The sequence below is a fragment of the Gymnodraco acuticeps genome, unplaced genomic scaffold, assembly GCF_902827175.1.
Source record: "Gymnodraco acuticeps unplaced genomic scaffold, fGymAcu1.1, whole genome shotgun sequence".
NCBI classification, from domain to species: Eukaryota; Metazoa; Chordata; class Actinopteri; order Perciformes; family Bathydraconidae; genus Gymnodraco; species Gymnodraco acuticeps.
This window is the reverse complement of record NW_022989752.1, coordinates 292,056-312,796: the sequence shown is the minus strand read 5'-3', so window position 1 is coordinate 312,796 and position 20,741 is coordinate 292,056. Positions and strand designations below refer to the sequence as shown.

The 20,741-nt window shown below is 39.8% G+C and overlaps 1 protein-coding gene across 1 annotated transcript in view; it reads left to right on the top strand.

Annotated features, from left to right (window-relative positions):
• The window catches only part of lepr (leptin receptor), a 40,852-nt gene extending 20,111 nt beyond the window's left edge, over positions 1-20,741 (top strand). Inside the window, 17 exon segments of the mRNA XM_034210398.1 lie at positions 3,559-3,637; positions 3,639-3,708; positions 4,741-4,882; positions 6,297-6,463; positions 6,599-6,701; positions 6,990-7,089; positions 10,615-10,841; positions 11,479-11,633; positions 13,814-13,967; positions 14,938-15,020; positions 15,100-15,313; positions 17,016-17,222; positions 17,309-17,392; positions 17,499-17,598; positions 18,431-18,506; positions 19,335-20,273; positions 20,276-20,741. Coding sequence (XP_034066289.1) covers positions 3,559-3,637; positions 3,639-3,708; positions 4,741-4,882; positions 6,297-6,463; positions 6,599-6,701; positions 6,990-7,089; positions 10,615-10,841; positions 11,479-11,633; positions 13,814-13,967; positions 14,938-15,020; positions 15,100-15,313; positions 17,016-17,222; positions 17,309-17,392; positions 17,499-17,598; positions 18,431-18,506; positions 19,335-20,273; positions 20,276-20,314 — 2,939 coding nt within the window. The 3' untranslated portion in view covers positions 20,315-20,741.

The window sequence follows — 20,741 nt, the reverse complement described above, 5'->3', positions numbered from 1 at the left end:
TTGATGTGGCTCTTTGCAGTAACATAGAACATTTGTTGGCTCTTAACCTCTGACTGGTTGGCCACCCCTGTACTAGGCTGTTGCTTGGTGTGGTGAGAATATTGCTCCACTTTCTCCGGTCCCCGAGATTCGGCTTCCAGTAGCTCTGGAGAGAGCTTTCGCACCTGTGGCCACTAACGGTCATAATTTCTCTGCTTTGTTTCAAGACCCGCATCAGAAAGCTTTTGAATGGTGGTACTTTTCCAGTTGGTCTACCTGCTCTTCACGTAGCTCTGCATGTCGTCGTTTAGGTGCTTTTTTTTTCTGGAGATAGGCACTGCTCAATCCTCCATAGTAAGGCCACCCCGGAGGTCGAAGTTAACCTTAAATGTTTTCATATTAAGCTTTATTAGTTAGTTAGTTTCGTAACGGACGTAATGTAACGGTTGTAGCTTTTTCTCACACGGAGGGATACTGACTTGTGAAAAGTAACTACAATTCTACCTATGATATACGCTCATTATATCACGGCTAAGAACCAATCAGATCTTGATTTGACTTGTCCGTTTTATAATGTACATTTGTTTTCTCTATGAACTTTAGGCCTTGCAGCTTCTTATGAAATGCATCTCCAAGGAGTTATCCTTGTTTTTTTACCTTAATTGGAAAACTTTTGCTCTGCCGTAGCTACAGTTATGTCTGTGCTGCAGGTGTTGTATTGTAATGTATGAAATAAGTGCTATTGCACCTAATACAAATGTAAAACTGAATGCTAGTAATTCACAGACTACCTACTAAATGGGTTTAGGCACCTCAAAGACCGTACCTACAGGGTAACTTGGAAAGGGTCCGAGTCCGACCCTGACCCTTGTCAATTAACTACAGGGGTCCCTCAGGGCTCTGTTCTTGGTCCCCTCCTCTTCTCCCTGTACACAAACTCGCTCGGATCTGTCATTAGCCCGCATGGTTTTTCATACCACTGCTACGCTGACGACACCCAATTAATTCTGTCCTCTCCCCGCTCAGAGACCCAGGTCGTCGCACGAATCTCTGCTTGTCTAGCTGACATCTCTCAGTGGATGTCTGCTCACCACCTCAAGCTCAACCTTGACAAGACTGAACTGCTTTTCCTTCCGGGAAAAGATTGTCCCACTCTTGACCTGACAATCAACATCGGCACCTCTATTGTTTCCCCGACTCAGACTGCAAGGAATCTGGGTGTGACCCTAGATAACAAACTGTCCTTCACTGCAAACATCGCTGCTACAACCCGCTGCTGCAGATACATGCTTTACAACATCAGGAGGATACGTCCCCACCTGACCCAGAAAGCGACGCAGGTTCTGGCCCAGGCTCTCGTCATCTCACGCCTAGACTACTGCAACTCCCTCCTGGCTGGTCTACCTGCATGTGCCATCCGACCTCTGCAGCTCATCCAGAATGCAGCGGCTCGTCTGGTCTTCAACCTTCCTACATTTTCCCACACCGCTCCTCCGCTCCCTTCACTGGCTTCCGGTAACTGCTAGAATCCACTTCAAGACAATGGTACTTGCGTACCATGCTGCGAATGGATCTGGCCCTTCCTACATCCAGGACATGGTTAAACTGTACACCCCAGCACGTGCACTCCGCTCTGCATCAGCCAAACAGCTCGCTGCACCCGCACTGCGAGGGGGACCCAAGTTCCCATCAGCAAAAACACGTGGGTTTGCTATCCTGGCTCCAAAATGGTGGAATGAGCTCCCCATTGAAATCAGGACAGCAGATAGCTTACACATCTTCCAGCGCAGACTGAAAACTCATCTCTTTCGACTCCACTTCGAGCGATAGAATTACTAACAAAGCACTTATATACTAATAAAGGACTGGCTTATCTATAGCCAGTTGAGTAGCACTTGAAATGTTTTGGCTCTATGAAACCTGATGTACTTATATGATTCTGTTTTCTTCAAGTTTGTATCTTGTTGGTCGAACGCGTAAGTCGCTTTGGATAAAAGCGTCAGCTAAATGCAATGTAATGTAATAATAAAGGCAAGTTCTAAATGATGGCATTGCCCAGTACACAATCTGGCAACATTAAACTTGTTCTTAACTTTTAAACATGTGTGAAGCATTATTTATTTATTTATTATTAGTTTAGAAACAAAAACAAATTATTGTAAAATAATAGTAATATTCAACTATTTGGTTACAAATCATAAATGATATTCAAAGTATTCCTTATTAGAAAGTGGTACTGAGAAAAGCTTAAAGTATTTGTTAAAACTGTGTGCTGCATTGGGCACTTACTTGTATTATCGTTTAATCAGCCCAAGGGTCCGAGGTGACGTCAACAAATGGTGTCGGGTTTTTAAAACTTCAAAACATGCAGCAATATAAGACCAAGAAAAACGGTTTACAATAGGGACCCTTGACATCATCAAATACTTTGCGTTAAGTCAATAAAAAATGCTTGAATTATCATTACAATTGTTAAAATGTCTTGCTCTAATTAATTGTTGCCGCTCTGAGGTTCATGCGTGTCTTTTTTTAATTTTCTGCCTTTTTAGATGATTTTTCCTAAGTGGTGCAGCTTTAGAGTATTTAACAGTGTGGTCAATTTGCATAATGAAAGGACATGCTTCATTAACTATCAATAGATCTTTCTACCTCTATAACCATGAAAATAAGCTCAAATTACTGAAGACTGTGTATTCAAATGTGATGAAGTTAGGACTATGAAAAGAAAAGGGCAATTTCCTGTCTACCAATAGAGGCAGGGTAACATGTTTAAATTAGTCCACTCCTTACAGTACCTTCAGTGGTGGAAAACAAGAAAGTCAGTCTTTTTAAATGATATGACAGCAGTCTGGAAAATACATTATTTAGCTATTATTACTGTTTCTCTCCCAGTAGACATCACTGTGTTTTATGAGACTCAATTGTCTCATAAAACATATATATATATATATTTGTCATAATTCAACCTGTCTCAGTGAGTGACAGTAGATACAAGTCTGGGAGCTGGCCTCTAATATACACCTTTTAATGATCAATAAGTCTAAATATTAAGCTTAATGTACTGCCAAGAATAAATCATTGAATATTAAAAATATCCAACTGTATGTTTTGATTAAAAATCCACTCATTATTGGCTGACATTTAAGTGCATACTTTTCTTGCACTATGCAAGACTGAAAAGCAAAGTGATTTTTTTTTGTCAATATTTTTTACTAAATCGTGAGATGGATTAATCTAATTTATTTTCATAATCCTGGCATAAGGACAAGAAGTAAAGATTGGTCTTTATGAAGATAATAGTAATCACTGCAAAGGTCGCCTTTAGATGTGGAGTGCTGTTATATCATGGTTAATAACCACATCTGTATTAAGTGACCTTAAAGGCTGCAGAGCTTATCTTTAAATCCCAAACACATACAAACTCAGATATTGTAATTTTAAGAGCAATATGTTGAAAATCCTTCTATTTCATATACAGTTCTAATAATCCTTAGGATTTACAGGACATTATGATTAGCAGTAAACTGATCCTGCTGTGATGTCCTTCTGTTTGTGAGACAATCTTTTATTTTTCTGCAGTGAAACCGAGTCCTCCAGTCAACCTGTCACACATCCAGACCATTAAGGCAGAACTGATACTGCAGTGGGACGACCCCCCCCCACTCTGATACCGGTCGGCTGAGATACGAAGTCCGGCACTCTCCTAACACCACTCACCCAGCCTGGCAGGTAACATTCAGCTTTGATACAATATGCACTTCTATCCAAGAAGTGATACCTTGCAAGAGTCTGCCACTGCACCCACTGAGAGTCATTTGATCTAAAAACATCTGTAGCTTTTGATAATAAGGCATCTTTCATAAAGGGTTCATAAGCATTGTTTTTTGCAATGATTGTTCTTATTATAGGCTTTACATAATATATAAATCCTCTGCAGCCACCAGTTACTAATTATAATTGCTTGTTAAGGTTGTCTGATTGGATGTGGTACCAAAATGTCACTATTTTACTTTGAACAAAAAACAAAACTGCCTCAGTGATCAGCTTCATGCTTTCATTTTGTTTCAAACAGAATATATTTGGTGGAATTTGCAAAGTATGCAAGATAAGCTTCAGAAAGAGAAGATAAAAATACTGTGGATCTTGAAGAACTCATAGTCTATTGGTAAGGTTGTTAAAGAGAAACTTTCACAAGTTAGTTTTAACCTCGAGTCATACATACACATACTGAATTGCCTTTCACTGCAACAATAGTGCTTTCACGCAGTGAACCTTTCCACTAACAAGACATTGTGTTTATGTAGTGTGTAGTCGGCACGTCTGTGTTCAGCACAGTGGATCTTAGTGTTCAGCAGTGGATCATAGGCTCTATGATTCATCCAGCGGTCAGACTGTAGTTCTTCTGTTTAAGACTCAAATATACAATTAAAATAATATGTTCTCTCTTAACCCTCTATAAGAAGCTGTAGGTACCTCTTAAAGTAAGGTATAATGGTTGGAGAACTGTGTAGGAATGGCCATAATGTTTACATCTTATGATTTGGGAATCAACTTGAGCACCTTTCACAACCACACTAAACTGGCCTCCTTCGATTTCATCCCAACCTCAGTTCTTAAACATTAGACTTGAGCTGAATAGCTACATTTCATCAACGGAAATGTTCTCTTAGTTTTTCTCAAAGGACAACAATGTTTTGAGCTATTACAGCAGTTTTTTGTTTCAGCTTCAGTTTTAATTTACAATAATAACCCGGTGTGCAGGTGGTGTCTGTATCAGAAGAGCCCAGGCTGTCTCTGGAGCTGAAGCCCGAACTGAACTACACCATCCAGGTCCGCTCCTCCGGCCTGGACAAGCCTCCATTGTGGAGCGAGTGGAGTGAACGTCACCACATCTACCTGTACTGTAAGCACAATTTCCTTACCGCTAGATAGAGACATACAAGGTGATATTTTTGATCTTGTACTCTTGTTCAAACTGAAAGTGTTGTTGTATTATTACAGATGTTAGATGGGTTTTGTTGATTGTTATGGAGAAGTTGCAGGCAGCTTAATACATGTATGAATATTAAGTAGCTGACCTGTTTACATAAAAAACATAGTCTTCGTTGTGTCACTCTTATCACATTGGTTGCTCTTTGTTAGTTTGCGTGTTGTTTCAGAACTGAAACAGCTGAACTGAGCTGAGAGGTTATCTGGGTATGTGTAGGCCCTTAAATCAGGATGTGAGATTTTCTTTTTTGTTTGCAAAGAGTTTGGCTAACTAACATTTTGAAACTGTCTGGTTCAACTGCTGCGATCCAACACACACCCCTCACTGTGGTAGATTTCCCCAAATGACCTCATTATCTCTCAGGAAGATTTATGTTAATGCTAAACTATTCAAATGAACTCGTTCCAGTGTGGTCCACATCAATAGACTGTGAACCAGAGGATCTCTAGGCTAGTGACAAGCTACAAATCATGTGGGGTGACACAGTGTTGCTTTACCAATAGGTAAATGCTAAACATGTGGCCAACAAGCCGAACATGAAGGTATTGAAAGGATGAATCTAAGAGTTGAGAAATTAGACCAAGATTTGTGTACACTTTGAATTATCTTTTCAATCAGAAACTATACATAACTTGCACTGTTTGTTTTCTGCAATATCAGGCTGCTAATTAAAATGTGAACATCAGCAGACCAGTAGCTGCCAGCGCTAAGGGTTTGTCATTAGTGTGTGAGCATATCTGCTATAACTATTTTGTGTGTATGCGTTGCTGTTTACAGAGTGTTGCTCCTCTCTGTATCACATGAGGAAAGCTGACCCTGTTGCAAAAACATGTCCGTGTGTCAGGTTTTAAAGTTTGAAACTCTGAGTAATTTCACCGAAAAGAACTTCAGAAACGTTACTTTACTGCAAATGAAATACTGAAAGGGATAGAAAAGCAGCAAAGTTTTGGAAAGTTTTTCAATAAGCACTGTTAGCAATGTGTCATTCAGTTTGTTTTCCTTTTGACTCCATGAAGATGTTTTCTTAGGCTGCATCTGAGGAGGTGGTTGGAGGACAACTCTTAATGCAGGTTCCATACAAAAAAAGTTGTTTTACTTTTGTAGAAAAACATTTTTTTTTAAATGAAAATGAGTCAGGCAATTGTTCACTGAAGGGTTTTGTTTTTTCTCTTCTTTGTTACGTTTGACATCCATTTGGCTTCGGGTTTTCAACTTTGAGCTTTCAATGACATTTATATAATAAGAAATGTCGTAAGAGAGATCCTGTTAATCACAAAAAGTAAAAAGAACAAACAAACAATATCGTGATGTTTTTGTGTGTGTGCAGCGGTGAGCTACATCCCTCAGACAGTTGTAGCACAGTCTGGGGAAAATGTCACGATGTATTGTGTCTTCAACGACCGCAGCATCAATGCCAGCACGGCCACATGGATGCTCAACTTGAACCCCAATCAGACGCTTAATCGTAGTCTGTACCATCCGCTCAACCAATGGGTAAGGAACACATATTTTCCTTCAGGTTTTGTGTGTTTCTGGGAACATTTCTAACTAGTTTAATGACTTCCCTGTGTATTTTAAGAGAAGTCAATGTAAATTACAATTATTTTTGTCTTTTCGTTCGCAAACCAGGTGAGCAAAATCACATTTCGTCCTTCAGAGACTCAGATGTATGCAGTGCTGCAGTGCAAGACTAAGAACTGGACCCAGGCACAAAGCCGGATCTATGTAGAAGGTAAGCCTTTGTGTGCATTCACATCAAAGGTAAATATTACAGAAAAGAGACTCCATCTTTAGAAATCGTATATTTACAGTATAAGACATTGATGATCCTGTTGTGATTGTCGAACATCAACATATCCCCTCTGATCTTTTGAAGTTCCTGAAAGTCCCTGTGTGGACAAAGACAGGAAAGAGAGTGGTGACATGCCACAGAACAACAATGTGAACCAAAATAACCCCAGTACTCAGAGGCTACTTCAGGTGAAGTTTGTTATTGTGTATTTCTCTGTGTGTGTCCTAGGAGCATACATCAAAATAAACTGTGAAACCAGTGGTGATATCGATGCTATGGAATGTAGCTGGACGAACACGCTGTACACTAACCCTAAAATCAGATACAGGTAAGCAGGCAATTTACATTTTAGGTAACACTTTATATTAAGGTACACAAATTAACCATCAACTAGTTGTTAATTAACATGCATATTAGCAGTATATTGGCTCTTTATTAGTCATTATAAAACACTTATTAATGCCTTATTCTACATGACCATATTCTACAAGTAATAAGCCATTAGTTGAGAGTTTTTCCTCAATAACACTCTAATTAGTGCTTATTTGTTGCAAGTAAGGAACTTATTGTACATGAGTTTTGGTCTTAATATGCGCTGCCCAATATGGGCCTAATAAGGCAGTAGTACCACAAGAATAGTAATTCTCCCATAATAACACTTAACAAATATAATCTATTCTTATGGAACAAGACATGAAACTACAAGTGTCAATTAAGTCTAAACAACTCAAAATTAGCTATTTATATCTAAGAACACGTTCCCTATTCTAAAGTGAAGTCTTGTTCATAACCAATAAGCTATTAGTTTGACTCTAATTGACCAGAACAGGTTCCCTATTCTAAAGTTGCCTCCTCTTCACACTTTGTAAATACATTATAGCACACAACTACTGAAATTAACCTCAACAGTACATGAACAAAGTAGGCACACGTTGAAATATCTGTTTTATTAATGAACCACTAAAGAGAGGTTCAGACACATACATGTACCAAAACATGTCAAGTTTCTCCAAGGCTGAGAACATATATGCAGCCTGTACTTTTTAATAAAAACTGATTTTTAACAGTTTATGTATTTGTGATCATACTGTGTGACCTGCTTGTATGTTCTTACACAATAGGTGTACTGTTCTCTCTCTGTGTTGTCTCAGTGTGAACATAGATTAAACAGCCAGCCAAACTCTTTTGAGAGCCAGGGAATGAGCAGCCATGCTCCTTTATTGACTTATTTGCAGTCCAGTGACATTCAAACGGAGTGAAACTATAAAAAAGAAGTTACAAGGCACTTAATGATCTCATACATGCAAGTGTAACATACACAGATGAACACATTAGGACCGCTTAGTGTAAACAAGGTAAACATAGCTAATGCTAGCTGTACAATAAGCATGTATACAGGCTAGTATGGCTAACGCTAGCATGTATGCTAACGCTAGCGCGAATGCTAACGCATTTTCTCATTGAGTTTAAACATCTCCACATGTCATCACATAAACACAATACATGTTACTAATCCTTACAGTGTAAGTGTAAGGCTCACACTTACACTTACAGTCATTTCTTTCTGACGGACTTGACCCTTTTACTCTCCAGGTTGCATAGGGAAAATTAGTGGCAGTGTACTCATGGATGTCTACTGCCATTATATTCCGTTCACGTTCTCCTACTTCCTGTACCCGGGTCTAACCTTCAGTACACATTTTACAAAAATATAAATGTGCAAATATGAAACATACTGGTCAATATCACCTTGCTGTTGGTAGCTGAATTGTCAATACCCCAAAACATATTATAAGATATAAATACCTAATTTTGAGTTATTTAGACACAATTAACACTTATTACATTACATTGCATTTAGCTGACGCTTTTGTCCAAAGCGACTTACAATAAGTACATTCGACCAGGAAGACACAACCTTGAAGAAAACAGAATCATATAAGTATATCAGGTTTCATAGAGCCAAACATTTCAAGTGCTACTCAACTGGCTTTAGGTAATCCAGTCCTTTATTGGTATAAAAGTGCTTCGTTAATCGTTCTAACGCTCGAAGTGGAGTCGAAAGAGATGAGTTTTTCAGTTTGCGCCGGAAGATGTGCAAGCTATCTGCCGTCCTGATGTCAATGGGGAGCTCATTCCACCATCTTGGAGCCAGGATAGCAAACCCACGTGTTTTCGCCGATGGGAACTTGGGTCCCCCTCGCAGCGAGGGCGCAACGAGTCGTTTGGCTGATGCAGAGCGTAGTGCACGCGCTGGGGTGTACGGTTTAACCATGTCCTGGATGTAGGAAGGGCCAGATCCATTCGCAGCACGGTCAGCAAGTACCAGTGTCTTGAAGTGGATTCTAGCAGTTACCGGAAGCCAGTGAAGGGAGCGGAGGAGCGGAGTGGTGTGGGAGAATTTAGGAAGGTTGAAAACCAGACGAGCCGCTGCATTCTGGATGAGCTGCAGAGGTCGGATGGCACATGCAGGTAGACCAGCCAGGAGGGAGTTGCAGTAGTCTAAACTTATAGTTTCATGTCTTGTTCCATAAGAATAGATCATATTTGTTAAGTGTTATTATGGGAGAATTACTATTCTTGTGCTACTACTGCCTTATTACGCCCATATTAAGCAGCGCATATTAAGACCAAAACTCATGTACAACAACTTCCTTACTTGCAATAAATAAGCACTAATTAGAGTGTTATTGAGGAAAAACTCTCAACTAATGGCTTATTACTTGTAGAATATGGTCATGTAGAATACGGCATTAATAAGTGTTGTATAATGACTAATAGAGAGCCATTATACTGCTAATATGCATGCTAATTAACAACTAGTTGATGGTTAATTTGTGTACCTTAATATAAAGTGTTACCACATTTTACAGTTACTGTCTCCATGGATGTTTGTGCAAGCTATGGCATTGTTAATGAAACATCTGAAGTCTGTGTGCTGAATCACACATTTCCTGGACAAAGTGTACCGGACATTTAAGTGAATACAGCAATAAAGTATGTGCCAAAGGATATCGGGAAGTTTATTTCCTAAGTAAACAATAAGTCAACAGCAGTAAGGCTTCTGGCCTTACAGAAACACTAGGTCTTTACACTTTTAACACAGAAACACAATGAGGACTGACAAAATGATGGATTGAGTGTTTCATAACTCTCTTGTGCCACATGATTATGTACTCTGTTACCTCTAATTCTCCTGAATAGAGACTGAAAAAATACCTCATTCCATCTGTCCATATTATTATTTTTAAATGAGAACAGTTGTAATTCTAAGTGTTGTGTACAATTGTGTACAATGTAGTTCTCATTTGCACAGTTATGTCACCAATCTTATGTGTGACTGCAAGTTGAATTGCTAAGATCTGGGAATGCAGCAATATCGCTGAAAAGGCGTGTACAGTAAGAGAAGAAGAAGAAGAAGGGGCAAGAAACATGAGCAGTCAGACCATGATACATGTTTTATACAAATCCACACAATTATTTGGTTGAAGAAATGAGTTGTGCCTGAACCAGTTTTGCATGCAAATTAGCATTATGCAGATATTTGAGGTGCGATCACTTTCAGTTTCCCTCCATGTTTTGATAACCTGGCTAATCTTTTCTCTTGCCTGAACATATAATCACTTCTCATTTGACTTGAATCCAGCAAAAGATGTCCTTCTCCAAGATCATAGCAATTCCTTTGATGACTACAATGTCATCATATTCAATTGAAATGATGTTAAAAGCTACAGAAATTACTTTGAATTATCCATTAATCCGGGACTGACATACTGTATCATTGTCTTTTGAGCTATAATGATCAGAGTGTATTTTAGAAGTAAATTATACCTCTTTTTCTTACTCTCTTCAGGTGGGCTGACCTGCCGTGCGATGTGATGGAGAAGAGGGAACAAAGGGGGGAGGAAGTGGGGCAGACGGGGCCTCCTTGGCCTTCCTGCTTGCCGTTTCTTCGAACCATGAAGACAAAGTGCACCTTCCAGCCTCTGAGGATGAACTGCTACAAGCTATGGCTGGAGGTGCCCTCACTGCTAGGGCCCATCAGATCTAAACCCATCTACCTCACACCCACAGATCATGGTGAGCAAGATGGATTTGTGTGAGGAACATATCAAAATTAAAAAGAAGAGAAAAGTGTGAAAAAGGGGGATTTAGTTGGATTTGAAAGTGTTTTAAGATAAAGTGGCACTCCTCCCACCTCAACATCTTAGCCGTTTTACAGTATATCTGTCATTAAGCATGCATTGATTTTGTATCAGTGACATACAAAGTTTTAACAAATTGCTTGAGACTTTGACCAAAGTAGAAACAGGGCATCTTTCTTGTCCATCAAACATGAGTTGCCTCTTGTCATTTATGATAATATCATATTTCAAAAATAAAAAAGCATGTGGAAATATCTACACAGTATTAGTTTTCTTCTGTTAAGTTTAGATATACTATAAAATAAATGTTGAAGGCAAAAATGTACTGCAGAGAAAAGCACTGCCACATTAAATATTCATACAGGAAACAGTTGTATGTTTGAAGAGAACATTTTAAATATTGAGGTCGTAGTAGTGCTTACTAGTCACAGAACAAAAAATGATTAACAGCATGAGGTAAGAATGTAGAAATAAATATTTGTCAGGTTTTTTCCATTACCGGCGATCATGTTTATTAGGTGTTCTGCAGCTGTAAGAGATTCACTCACTCTTCTATGCCATTACCCCTGCAGTGAAACCCCACACCCCCACTAATGTGAAGGCAGTGACCCGGAGCAGTGGGGTCCTAAACGTCACATGGGAGCCTCCCTCTCTGCCCTCCGATGGGCTCCAGTGTCAGTTTCGGTACCAGTCGCCCTCCGCTGTCAGAGCACAGCCAGAGTGGAAGGTAAGCTGGTTTGTTGGACTGTTTACCAACCTCAGGCTTCACATCTCATTATCTTTCCATAATGTCTAAGAAGGTAGTTTATCTTTCAAGAACTAGAAGTAAACCCTGTCTAGGACTCTGCCGGTAAATAAGTCTTAAAGGGGACCTACCATGTAAAATGCACTTTTTAATGTCCTTCATACATAAATATGTGTCCCCGGTAGGGGTGTAACGGTATCCGTATTCGTCCCGTACCGTCACGGTTCGGACGTCACGGTTCGGCACATGCAGTCACACAGCGAATACGCCTTTTGTTACGAGTGGGAAAAAAAAGTCTGTCACTCAGGGCAGTATTATACTATATATAATCCAGGGGGCGGTATTGCGCCTAAAAGCCAGCCGCCCGTAAATAACAAATGAAGAACAAGAACATAACACAACAAAACGAATGAAGAAGAACAGTTAGTAGCTATGGCGAGTTCACACAACACACAGGAGCTATAAGACCCACCTGCTTCTTTTAAATCAGGTGTGTGGGAACATTTCGGGTTCCCTGTGGACAACAACAATGATGGGGTGCGAGTTGTGGATCGGACTAGGACGGTGTGTCGGCGTTGTTCGACAGTGGTGCGGTATGCTAGTGGTAACACGTCAAACATGCTCAATCACATCCGAGTCAGTCTCAGTCCCCAGCGAGAGGGTTTTCTCGACGGCAGGTGACATAGTTACCGCCAACAGATCTGCCCTCACTACTGACAACGTAGACAAACTCATCTTTTTGAAGAAAAACTTGAAAATAGAGTAAAGCTTGAGTACCTTTATTTAGGCATAATGGCCTCACACACTCACAAGTTAATTACACATGTTAGACATTGCTCCTAAAGGTACAGATTTTATTTTGTTTTATATTTATCATTGTATTTATTTTATATTTTGACATCAGATGTTATACAGTTCTGTATTGCCTTTTATTAATTGTGATTGAAACACTTTCTTATTATTTATTTAAATATTTTCAAGACATTCTTTTTAGTTATACAGCTTATTTAACCTTTTTGTTTGACATCAGCCAATATAAATAATATGGCCATCTGAGTGTGTGTGTTACTGTTTGTGGTTTGTGTTTAACTGTGTAATACAGTTAATGATTCCAAATGTTAGAATTCCTTATTTGCATACCAAAACTTGCACTACTGTTAAAAAAAAATGCATTTGGGACTTTTTTTTGCTTTTCCTTGTTGTACCGAACCCGTACCGAACCGTGACCCCCAAACCGAGGTATGAACCGAACCGTGACTTCTGTGAACCGTTACACCCCTAGTCCCCGGTGTGTCAGGAAACTCACAAAGTGTCAGAAAATAAAACCCTCTCTCTTTTCCTCCATACCCAAATCTCTAAAAACGGGGGAACAACGGAGCTGATCCAGATTTGCGTCCGTGTGGGCTGGCCCACGGCCCTATCAGAAACGTTGCTATCAGAAACAATGCCCGACTGTTTTCGACGTAATATGGTCTTTGTTTACATTAGCATCGCTAACACTCAGAGCTAACCTGTACTGGAGAGAGCATGTGTAAAAAAGCAGCAAATAAAAAAAGATACTCACCTTGTGGTAAACCCACAAGAGAAAAAGCATTTGAGCTCCATACTGTTTCAGAAATAATCCTTGATGTGGTTTGGAACATGTCATGGCGTTTAATCACGGCAGCATTTAGCTGTATCTGCCGGTAGAATTCTGAGCAGGCATTAGCTCCCCCTCCTCTTTTCTTTTTTTTGTTCAAGCTAAGGAACCCGAATCAGTAGTTCTCTAACAGGGCTGAAATAGAGGGATATGAGGGATGTCTAAAATGCATGATCTGTTTGGTATTTTGAGCAAAACACATCATAGACATGTTTTTATATATTTTTAATATATCTGAGACCCATAATATATGCCTAAAAATAGCATAATTGGAGGCCTTTAAATGACGCAGGATGCTTTAGCATAAACACAACGGGTCAGTTGTGACATGATCTAAAATAATTCTATATTCCTGTCCTCTTTTGGAAATTGGAGACATGATATCAAATGATGAGAAAGACGAGGAAGCAAATGTCTATCTTCATTTGAGTGAAGTATGGATGAAATCGCCCCAGATAAGCTATTTTTCATTTCTTTTAAATAAAATGACCACTTAATAACTGTGAAAATGTCATGCCTGCAGGTCCAGAGTCCAGTGCGGGAGAGGGGGGCGGAGGCTGTAGTGTCGGACATGTGCCGGGTGTACGTGGTGCAAGCACGCTGCATGCACACCAAAGGCACCGGCTACTGGAGCGAGTGGAGCGATTCAGTCTACTCCACTCCCCAGAACAGCAGAGGTACAGTTTGGCACCTTTACTTTCATCCTGATCTGAAAATGACTCCCATGATACACATTTCTTTATATTAACCAATCATTTAGTTTAGACAGACATCATTATATTACTGTGATTCAAATGGTAATTTGCTATTCCCGCTGTGTTGAGCTTATTCAGCAACGGTTTAATGTATTTCATTACAGTCGGTTTTATGTTTTCAAAAAGTAATACAACATGTTTTAACAAAAAAGGAAGTTTGTATTACTTTTTTTTGTTAACCTTTGCTGTTCTGGAAGATGTGACAGGATGCATAAAGCTGTCCATCCTACTTTATTTGTAATTCAGAAAAGTAGTACATCAGTTGATTTATTTTCTCAATTATGCAAGCCATTGAATTCTATATACTAGAGCAGTGGTTCTCAAACTTTTTTCAATCATGTACCCCCTTTGAAAAAAAAAATGCAGCCAAGTACCCCCTGATCAGCGCAAAAACTATTTGTTAAGGAAAAAATGCCTATATAAAGAGGTACAGTGCAGTGGTGCACCATCGGTGTCTGATCTTTTTAATAAGTTGTACTTACAATGTAGTGAGAAAAGAGCACCCCGTTTATTTTCCCCATTTTATTATCCAGAATTACTGTAAACCTTTGAATAAAGTAGTTAATCTACTATTAGTAGTTTGTTTAAATGCATTACTTATGTTCTTTTTTCATTAACATAAAATAAATCTCACGTACCCCCTGCAGTACTCCAACGTACCCCTAGGGGTCCGCGTACCCCCATTTGAGAACCACTGTACTAGAGATTATTATTATTATTAGGCTTTGAGGCGGTGTTGGTTGTGTTTGTCTTAGTGGTTGTAATATAGTGTCACTTCTGTGGGTATGAATGCTAAGAGTGTTTTACTGATTGTACTAGACCAAGAATTAAACTCTACCGCTAACATAATGGTGAAAGCCATCCTCTAATGTATTGTTGGTCTGCCTCTCAGCTCCTGAGCGTGGCCCTGATTTCTGGAGAATCCTTCAAGATGATCCACACAGAAACCAGACTAATGTTACTCTACTATTGGAAGTAAGAATCTAAAACAAACATGTCTAGGCTTGTAATAACACAATTCAATCTAATAAAAATGTTATTTTTTGTTTTGCAGCCTCTCCAAATATCCGTGCGCTCTTACTGTGTGGATGGATTTATAGTGCAGTACCAGCCGTTGAGTGGCTCTGTGAGGAGGGAGCAGATGGAGCTGGCCTCCTCCTACAGCTTCCAGTGGAACCAGGTTCCCCAAACTGTGACCGTGGAGGCCTACAACAATCTGGGGAGCTCCGCTAACAACATCAACATGACACTGGAGAAACAGCCCAAACGTGAGTAAAGATTTTCATATTGTGAAAAATGTGTTTATTTGTATTTCTTCTGACCTTTTGAGAGAAGGAATTAAACATGTGTTCTCATACACACATCAAAGTCAAAGTCAACTTTAAAGTCAATCTTACTCAGTTTGTGTTTACAGACAGAGAGATCGAAATTACGTTTCCAACAATCCCGAATATAAAATTATACAATATACCGATGTGTATACAAATATGTATAACATAATGTATATCCTATATACACAATCAACAGACACATCTACACGTATGCACACATTAAGATAAAAAACACAACATTCAATATATACAAAATAACAGTCACTTCAATATCAATATCTTTGGTGCATGATTGTCCATAGAATGTGCATTTATTGCAAATTGTCCATAGCAGCGTAAAAAAAAGTGTCTTTAAAAAAATCTACTTTTATGATTTTGAGCCCCTTTAAACATCATCTTCATTGTTTCAAAAATAACATGACACAAAATAATTTTGTTGATCATCATTATCAGGCAAAAATGTCCTTCCTCTGAGCTGTTTGACAGAGAATTTTCCACTATGACCATGATATGATACGTGACATGAGGACATCTCCGTCAAAGCCTGGGGACACAAACAGCCATCCATTAGGACATTGCACTTAACACATTTGTCTCTGGAGAGCCTATGAGAGCCCTGATTGAGCCCCTGCTGCCATTAGCTGTAGTGTAGTAAACATTATTAGCAGCACTCCAACAGAGATATTTTTTTGATGACAGTTTTTTGTTAGACACAGGATGTTTGGGTGAAATGTGTGAGTTGTCATTGAAATACGACTGCAAAGATGTGTAATGTATATTACAAAGAAAGTTGTTTATGAGACATTTTTCCATAAGTATTCAGAGAACATTTGTATGGTAGGTAATGATTCAGACTGTATCTTATAATCCCCATCGAACTTAGCAAACTAATGAATTACCTTTTCTCTTGAAGCATCTGTATTTGTCATGATTCTCTATTCGTTTATTCAGATCAATACTTTTTTATTAACACTGAAATTCGATCAAGTGGTAGGTCGTCATTTATCCATCCAACCCCTTCTAAAACCTTTTAGCGTCTTTAAGTTCAATGTTTTCAGCCTTCAACTTTACTTTTCTTATTCACTGTCATTACTCTTGTCATGAATGTTTTGAGCTGCAGGAGGCAACTACTTCCTTCTAAAAATAATCCTTTGTGCCTTAAGCTTGAAGGGTCTGATATTTCTCTCAGAATTTGGTGAAAATCCAAGCTCACTTTAAGAGCTGCAACAATACAAATAAAGAAAAGTGCTGAATCTCCATATCAAAGGTTGTGAAAACACGATTTTCTGCCATTTTTCCATTAATAAATAACTTAGTCGGCAAAAGCATTAATGCTGATCCTGTCGTCTGTCAGTCAACTAATTGTTGCAGCTTAATCCACAGCAGACAAAAAAACAGAAACTGCAGACACATGAATCTGGATACTTCCCGTCAGGCTGCTAGACAATGGGCGTGCAGTTCTCTCCAAATCCCTCATCAAAACACAGGAGTAGTAGATATTTCTTTCTGAGAATGGTGTTCTGTTTCTCTATAGCGGAGTTAAAGATACATGGAGGGTACATTTTTTTTCCGATTTCCTGAAGTTATGCAATAATATGAAAACTCGTCACCTGGTAGAAACTCTTTTCCCTCTCTGCAGGCCGCTGTGTGCACTCGTTCAGTGTGTTGGTCATCAACAGCACCTGTGTGTCTCTGTCCTGGAGCCTGTTGGACCCTCCCTCAGTGCCTCTGTACATGGTAGTGCAGTGGTCTCCACAGAGGCAGCAGGGCTATGACCCTCACAAAGGCCGGAGCAGTGACACTTGGGCCAGACTGCCCTACACCAAGCGTCCCATCTACCTGAGAGGTAACACAATCTCTTCAATGTTCCTTATTTTGATCTCTTTGGGTGAGAGTGAGTATGCAAACATGATTTCAATGTATCGTTTACAGGTGATTTTTTAGGCTCAGAGGACTCTGGCTTCCAATTGTACCCTGTGTTTGCTGATGGAGAAGGCGAGCCAATGTACGCTAAAGGTAGGCTGTCCATTTCTGGCTGTTTTATTCAAAATTCAAGGATGACAGGATTCCAGCACTTCCACTGTTTAATTAAGTATAGCTCTGATGTATTTTTTTTCAACAGTTGCAGCCACCAGAGAAGACCCTGCTGCCTACATGATGCTCATGATCATCGCCTTCCTCTCCATCGTCCTGTTAGTCACCCTCATCCTCTCCCAGAACCAGTAAGAGCCTCTTTTTCAGTGGCGGTTCTAGACCAATTATTTAATGAGAGGGGCACAATAAAAGCGGGTTAAAAAGACAAAGACAGTATAAAGTAATTGTGTAAAAAACATAAAATACAGTAATTGGTATTTGGTATTTGTTTTTGTAAAGGTATTTGTTTTAGTAAATGTAAGTTACAGTCCTTTTTGTTTCAGTAGTTTTTTTCATTTAGAGTATTTGTTTTAGTAACTTTAAGTGATAATTTAATTAAAAAACATAAACAGTATTTGCTTTTATACGAGGTAATGAACAGTTTAATCTCCACTGTACATCCGGGTCTCTGATTTGATTTAGTTCCAATAAATCATAATGTTGCTTTTTTTTTGGAGGGTGGCCACAGGGGGGTCCCTGGTCAGTGTTACGGGGGCACTGCGCCCTGTTGCCCCCCCCCCCTAGAACCAGGATTACAAGTTTTTAACTACAATTACAAGGATTTAACCTAAGGAATTATGTTCATTAAATAATGATTGTTAATGTTTTGGGTAACATCCAAATGTATCTTACAGAAATACACGAAGGTATACTTGATACATGTGTCAATTATATGACTTAAGTTTTAGTCTTTTACCAAGACACAGTAATGACACATTATGGCAGTCTATGTGGTGCAGTCTAATTTATAGAGCCGACACATTGACCATGACAAATTAGGAGTTGGGCATTGAACAGGTCACAAGGGCGTAATTACACTTGTTATCTGCAGGGAAGTGTGTGTGTGGGGGGGTGAGAGGAGACAAAGAAGCCTATAGCAAAGAAGGATGTACTCTAAATATCTGCTGCAATTCTCTCTAGGATGAAGAAGATTGTCTGGAAGAAAGTGCCCAACCCAAACCAGTGCTCCTGGGCCAAAGGACTAGACTTCAAAAAGGTACAAAATAAAACTATTTATTCCTAAATGATAACTCATGGTCATGATTTGTTTTGTATCAACCTTTCATATAATCCTGGACACAACTTCCCAAAAAAAAACTTGTTTTACACTGTTTCATCGCGCTTTGTCACCTTTCAGACAGTCCGGTCTTTAAACTAAAACAGCTATACGTCATTAGTCGAATCCAACTGTCAGGAAAGCAAGTTAGTGCATTTTATAAAGTGTTACATTTGTCCTTTAATTCAATACAATTATGCCTTTGCCCAAAGCAATGTACAAAGTGTGGTGGAAATTCCACACTTAATCACCTTCTGGTAAGAAAAGAACAAATATACAAGCTTAAACCAAAGTTGTGTTATTTAATAAAGAGCTATAGCATTTAACAGAATCAATCATATTTCCAGTTGGAAAGGACAGAGGTCCTGCACTAGATAGTACCATGATCTGACCCCGTTACACAGAAAAGCAATGTCATTTATACAGATGAGACACAGGAAGGAAGGCAATCCACATTACAGTCCTAAATTGGGACTGGGCAGACAGAAGGGGAAGCGCAGCATGTTAATTACAACCCCTAACATCCATATGATAATTGCCTGACAATGGTCAGGGCGACACCCTTCTGTCTGAGAACATTTTGTAGAAACCTACATGTATATTGAATCACTGTAAATTCCATCATACAAAGCAATAGGGCAGTGCTGTAAATTAATATTTCTTTGTCATTTTTACATTTAGGAAATGTAATACTGGTTACTGGGCTTTATAGTAAGCTAATAATAATACACAAACTAATGCTTTATCTGTTTTTGCATGTTGTTCTAGGGTGCCACCTTTGACCTCCTGTTCAGACATTCAGAGGGTCTGTCAACCTGGCCGCTGCCCCTGCCCTCTGAGAACATTTCTAAAGCTTCCATATTGGACAAAACAGATCTCTCGGCTATGAATAAAGCTTTAGTCCAAGCCCCATGTGTGTCCCTAACTCCAGCCCCTGCATTTTCCATGTCCCTTACTCCGGGGTTTGACACTGAGGCTGACCCGGCTGAACCCAGCGAGAGTGAGGGGCTCCTAAGTGGAACGTCCTTAGCCCTAAATGTGAATACCATTTCCCGGTCAAGAATAGATGAGTTACTACTACTAGACCAGACCTCAGGCAGCAATGACAGCTCTACTCACTCTTTGGTCACCTACGCCACGGTGCTGCTCTCTGGTCTGAAACAGGAGCAGCAGCCCTCTCACCTCCACTACAAGGACGGTAGCGGCAACAGCTCAAGCGACGAAGGCAACTTCTCTACCAACAACTCAGACATTTCTGGACCTTTCGTTGGTGGCTTGTGGGAGCTGGACAGCTGCCGAGGTGGAGAGATGGACGACCTGCGGCTCTCCTGCTTATACAACTCTGTGGAGGAGCTTTCTGAAACATCAGATCAAGAACACAAAGGAGAGGAGGAGGTGAGAGGAATTAAAGACTTATTTTATCTGGGAATGGACTTTCCAGCGGCGGATGAGAAGAGTGAGAAAGATGAGCAGACAGGAGAAGAGACAAATATTGAGCTGCTTAAAAATGTAGTTTTGAACAGAGATGAGCGTGCTGTGGAGTTGCACCCTTTGCTCGGGCCTGAGGACTCGAGAGAGCTGCAGTCAGCGTCAGCGTCAGCGTCAGCGTCAGCGTCAGCGTCAGCGCGTGGCTTTTCTCAGCTGTACCAGCCTCAGTTCAGGACTGCTGCGTGCATGAGGCAACTCGCTGCTCACCCACAAGACGGCTAACTCCAGCCGTGACACTCACAAAGACGACATTTGCATAATTTAATCAATTTCGTTGCGGATTGCTTCATTCCGCTTTCACCAAAGCGGATTAGCACGTTCCTTCAGACAATGTGAGGTATGGAGCTAAGGAATGTATAAGAATAACTTGTCTGAGTAGTGATTGCAAATTGATAAGAATCAATGCTGCTATTGTTTTCTGCGTGAAAAGATACTAAGAGGGCACAAGCCTTATAAAGGCATTTCTTTCTTTCTTTATGGGTTTTTAAACCCAGATTTTACTGTGTCACACTGCTCCTCGCAATCAGTTACTTTTAAGCTATTACAGAGAGCAGCACATGCAGTACAGTGGTCAACAATGGAGTAATTAAAGTGTGTGTGTGTGTGTGTGTGTGTGTGTGTGTGTGTGTGTGTGTGTGTGTGTGTGTGTGTGTGTGTGTGTGTGTGTGTGTGTGTGTGTGTGGTGTG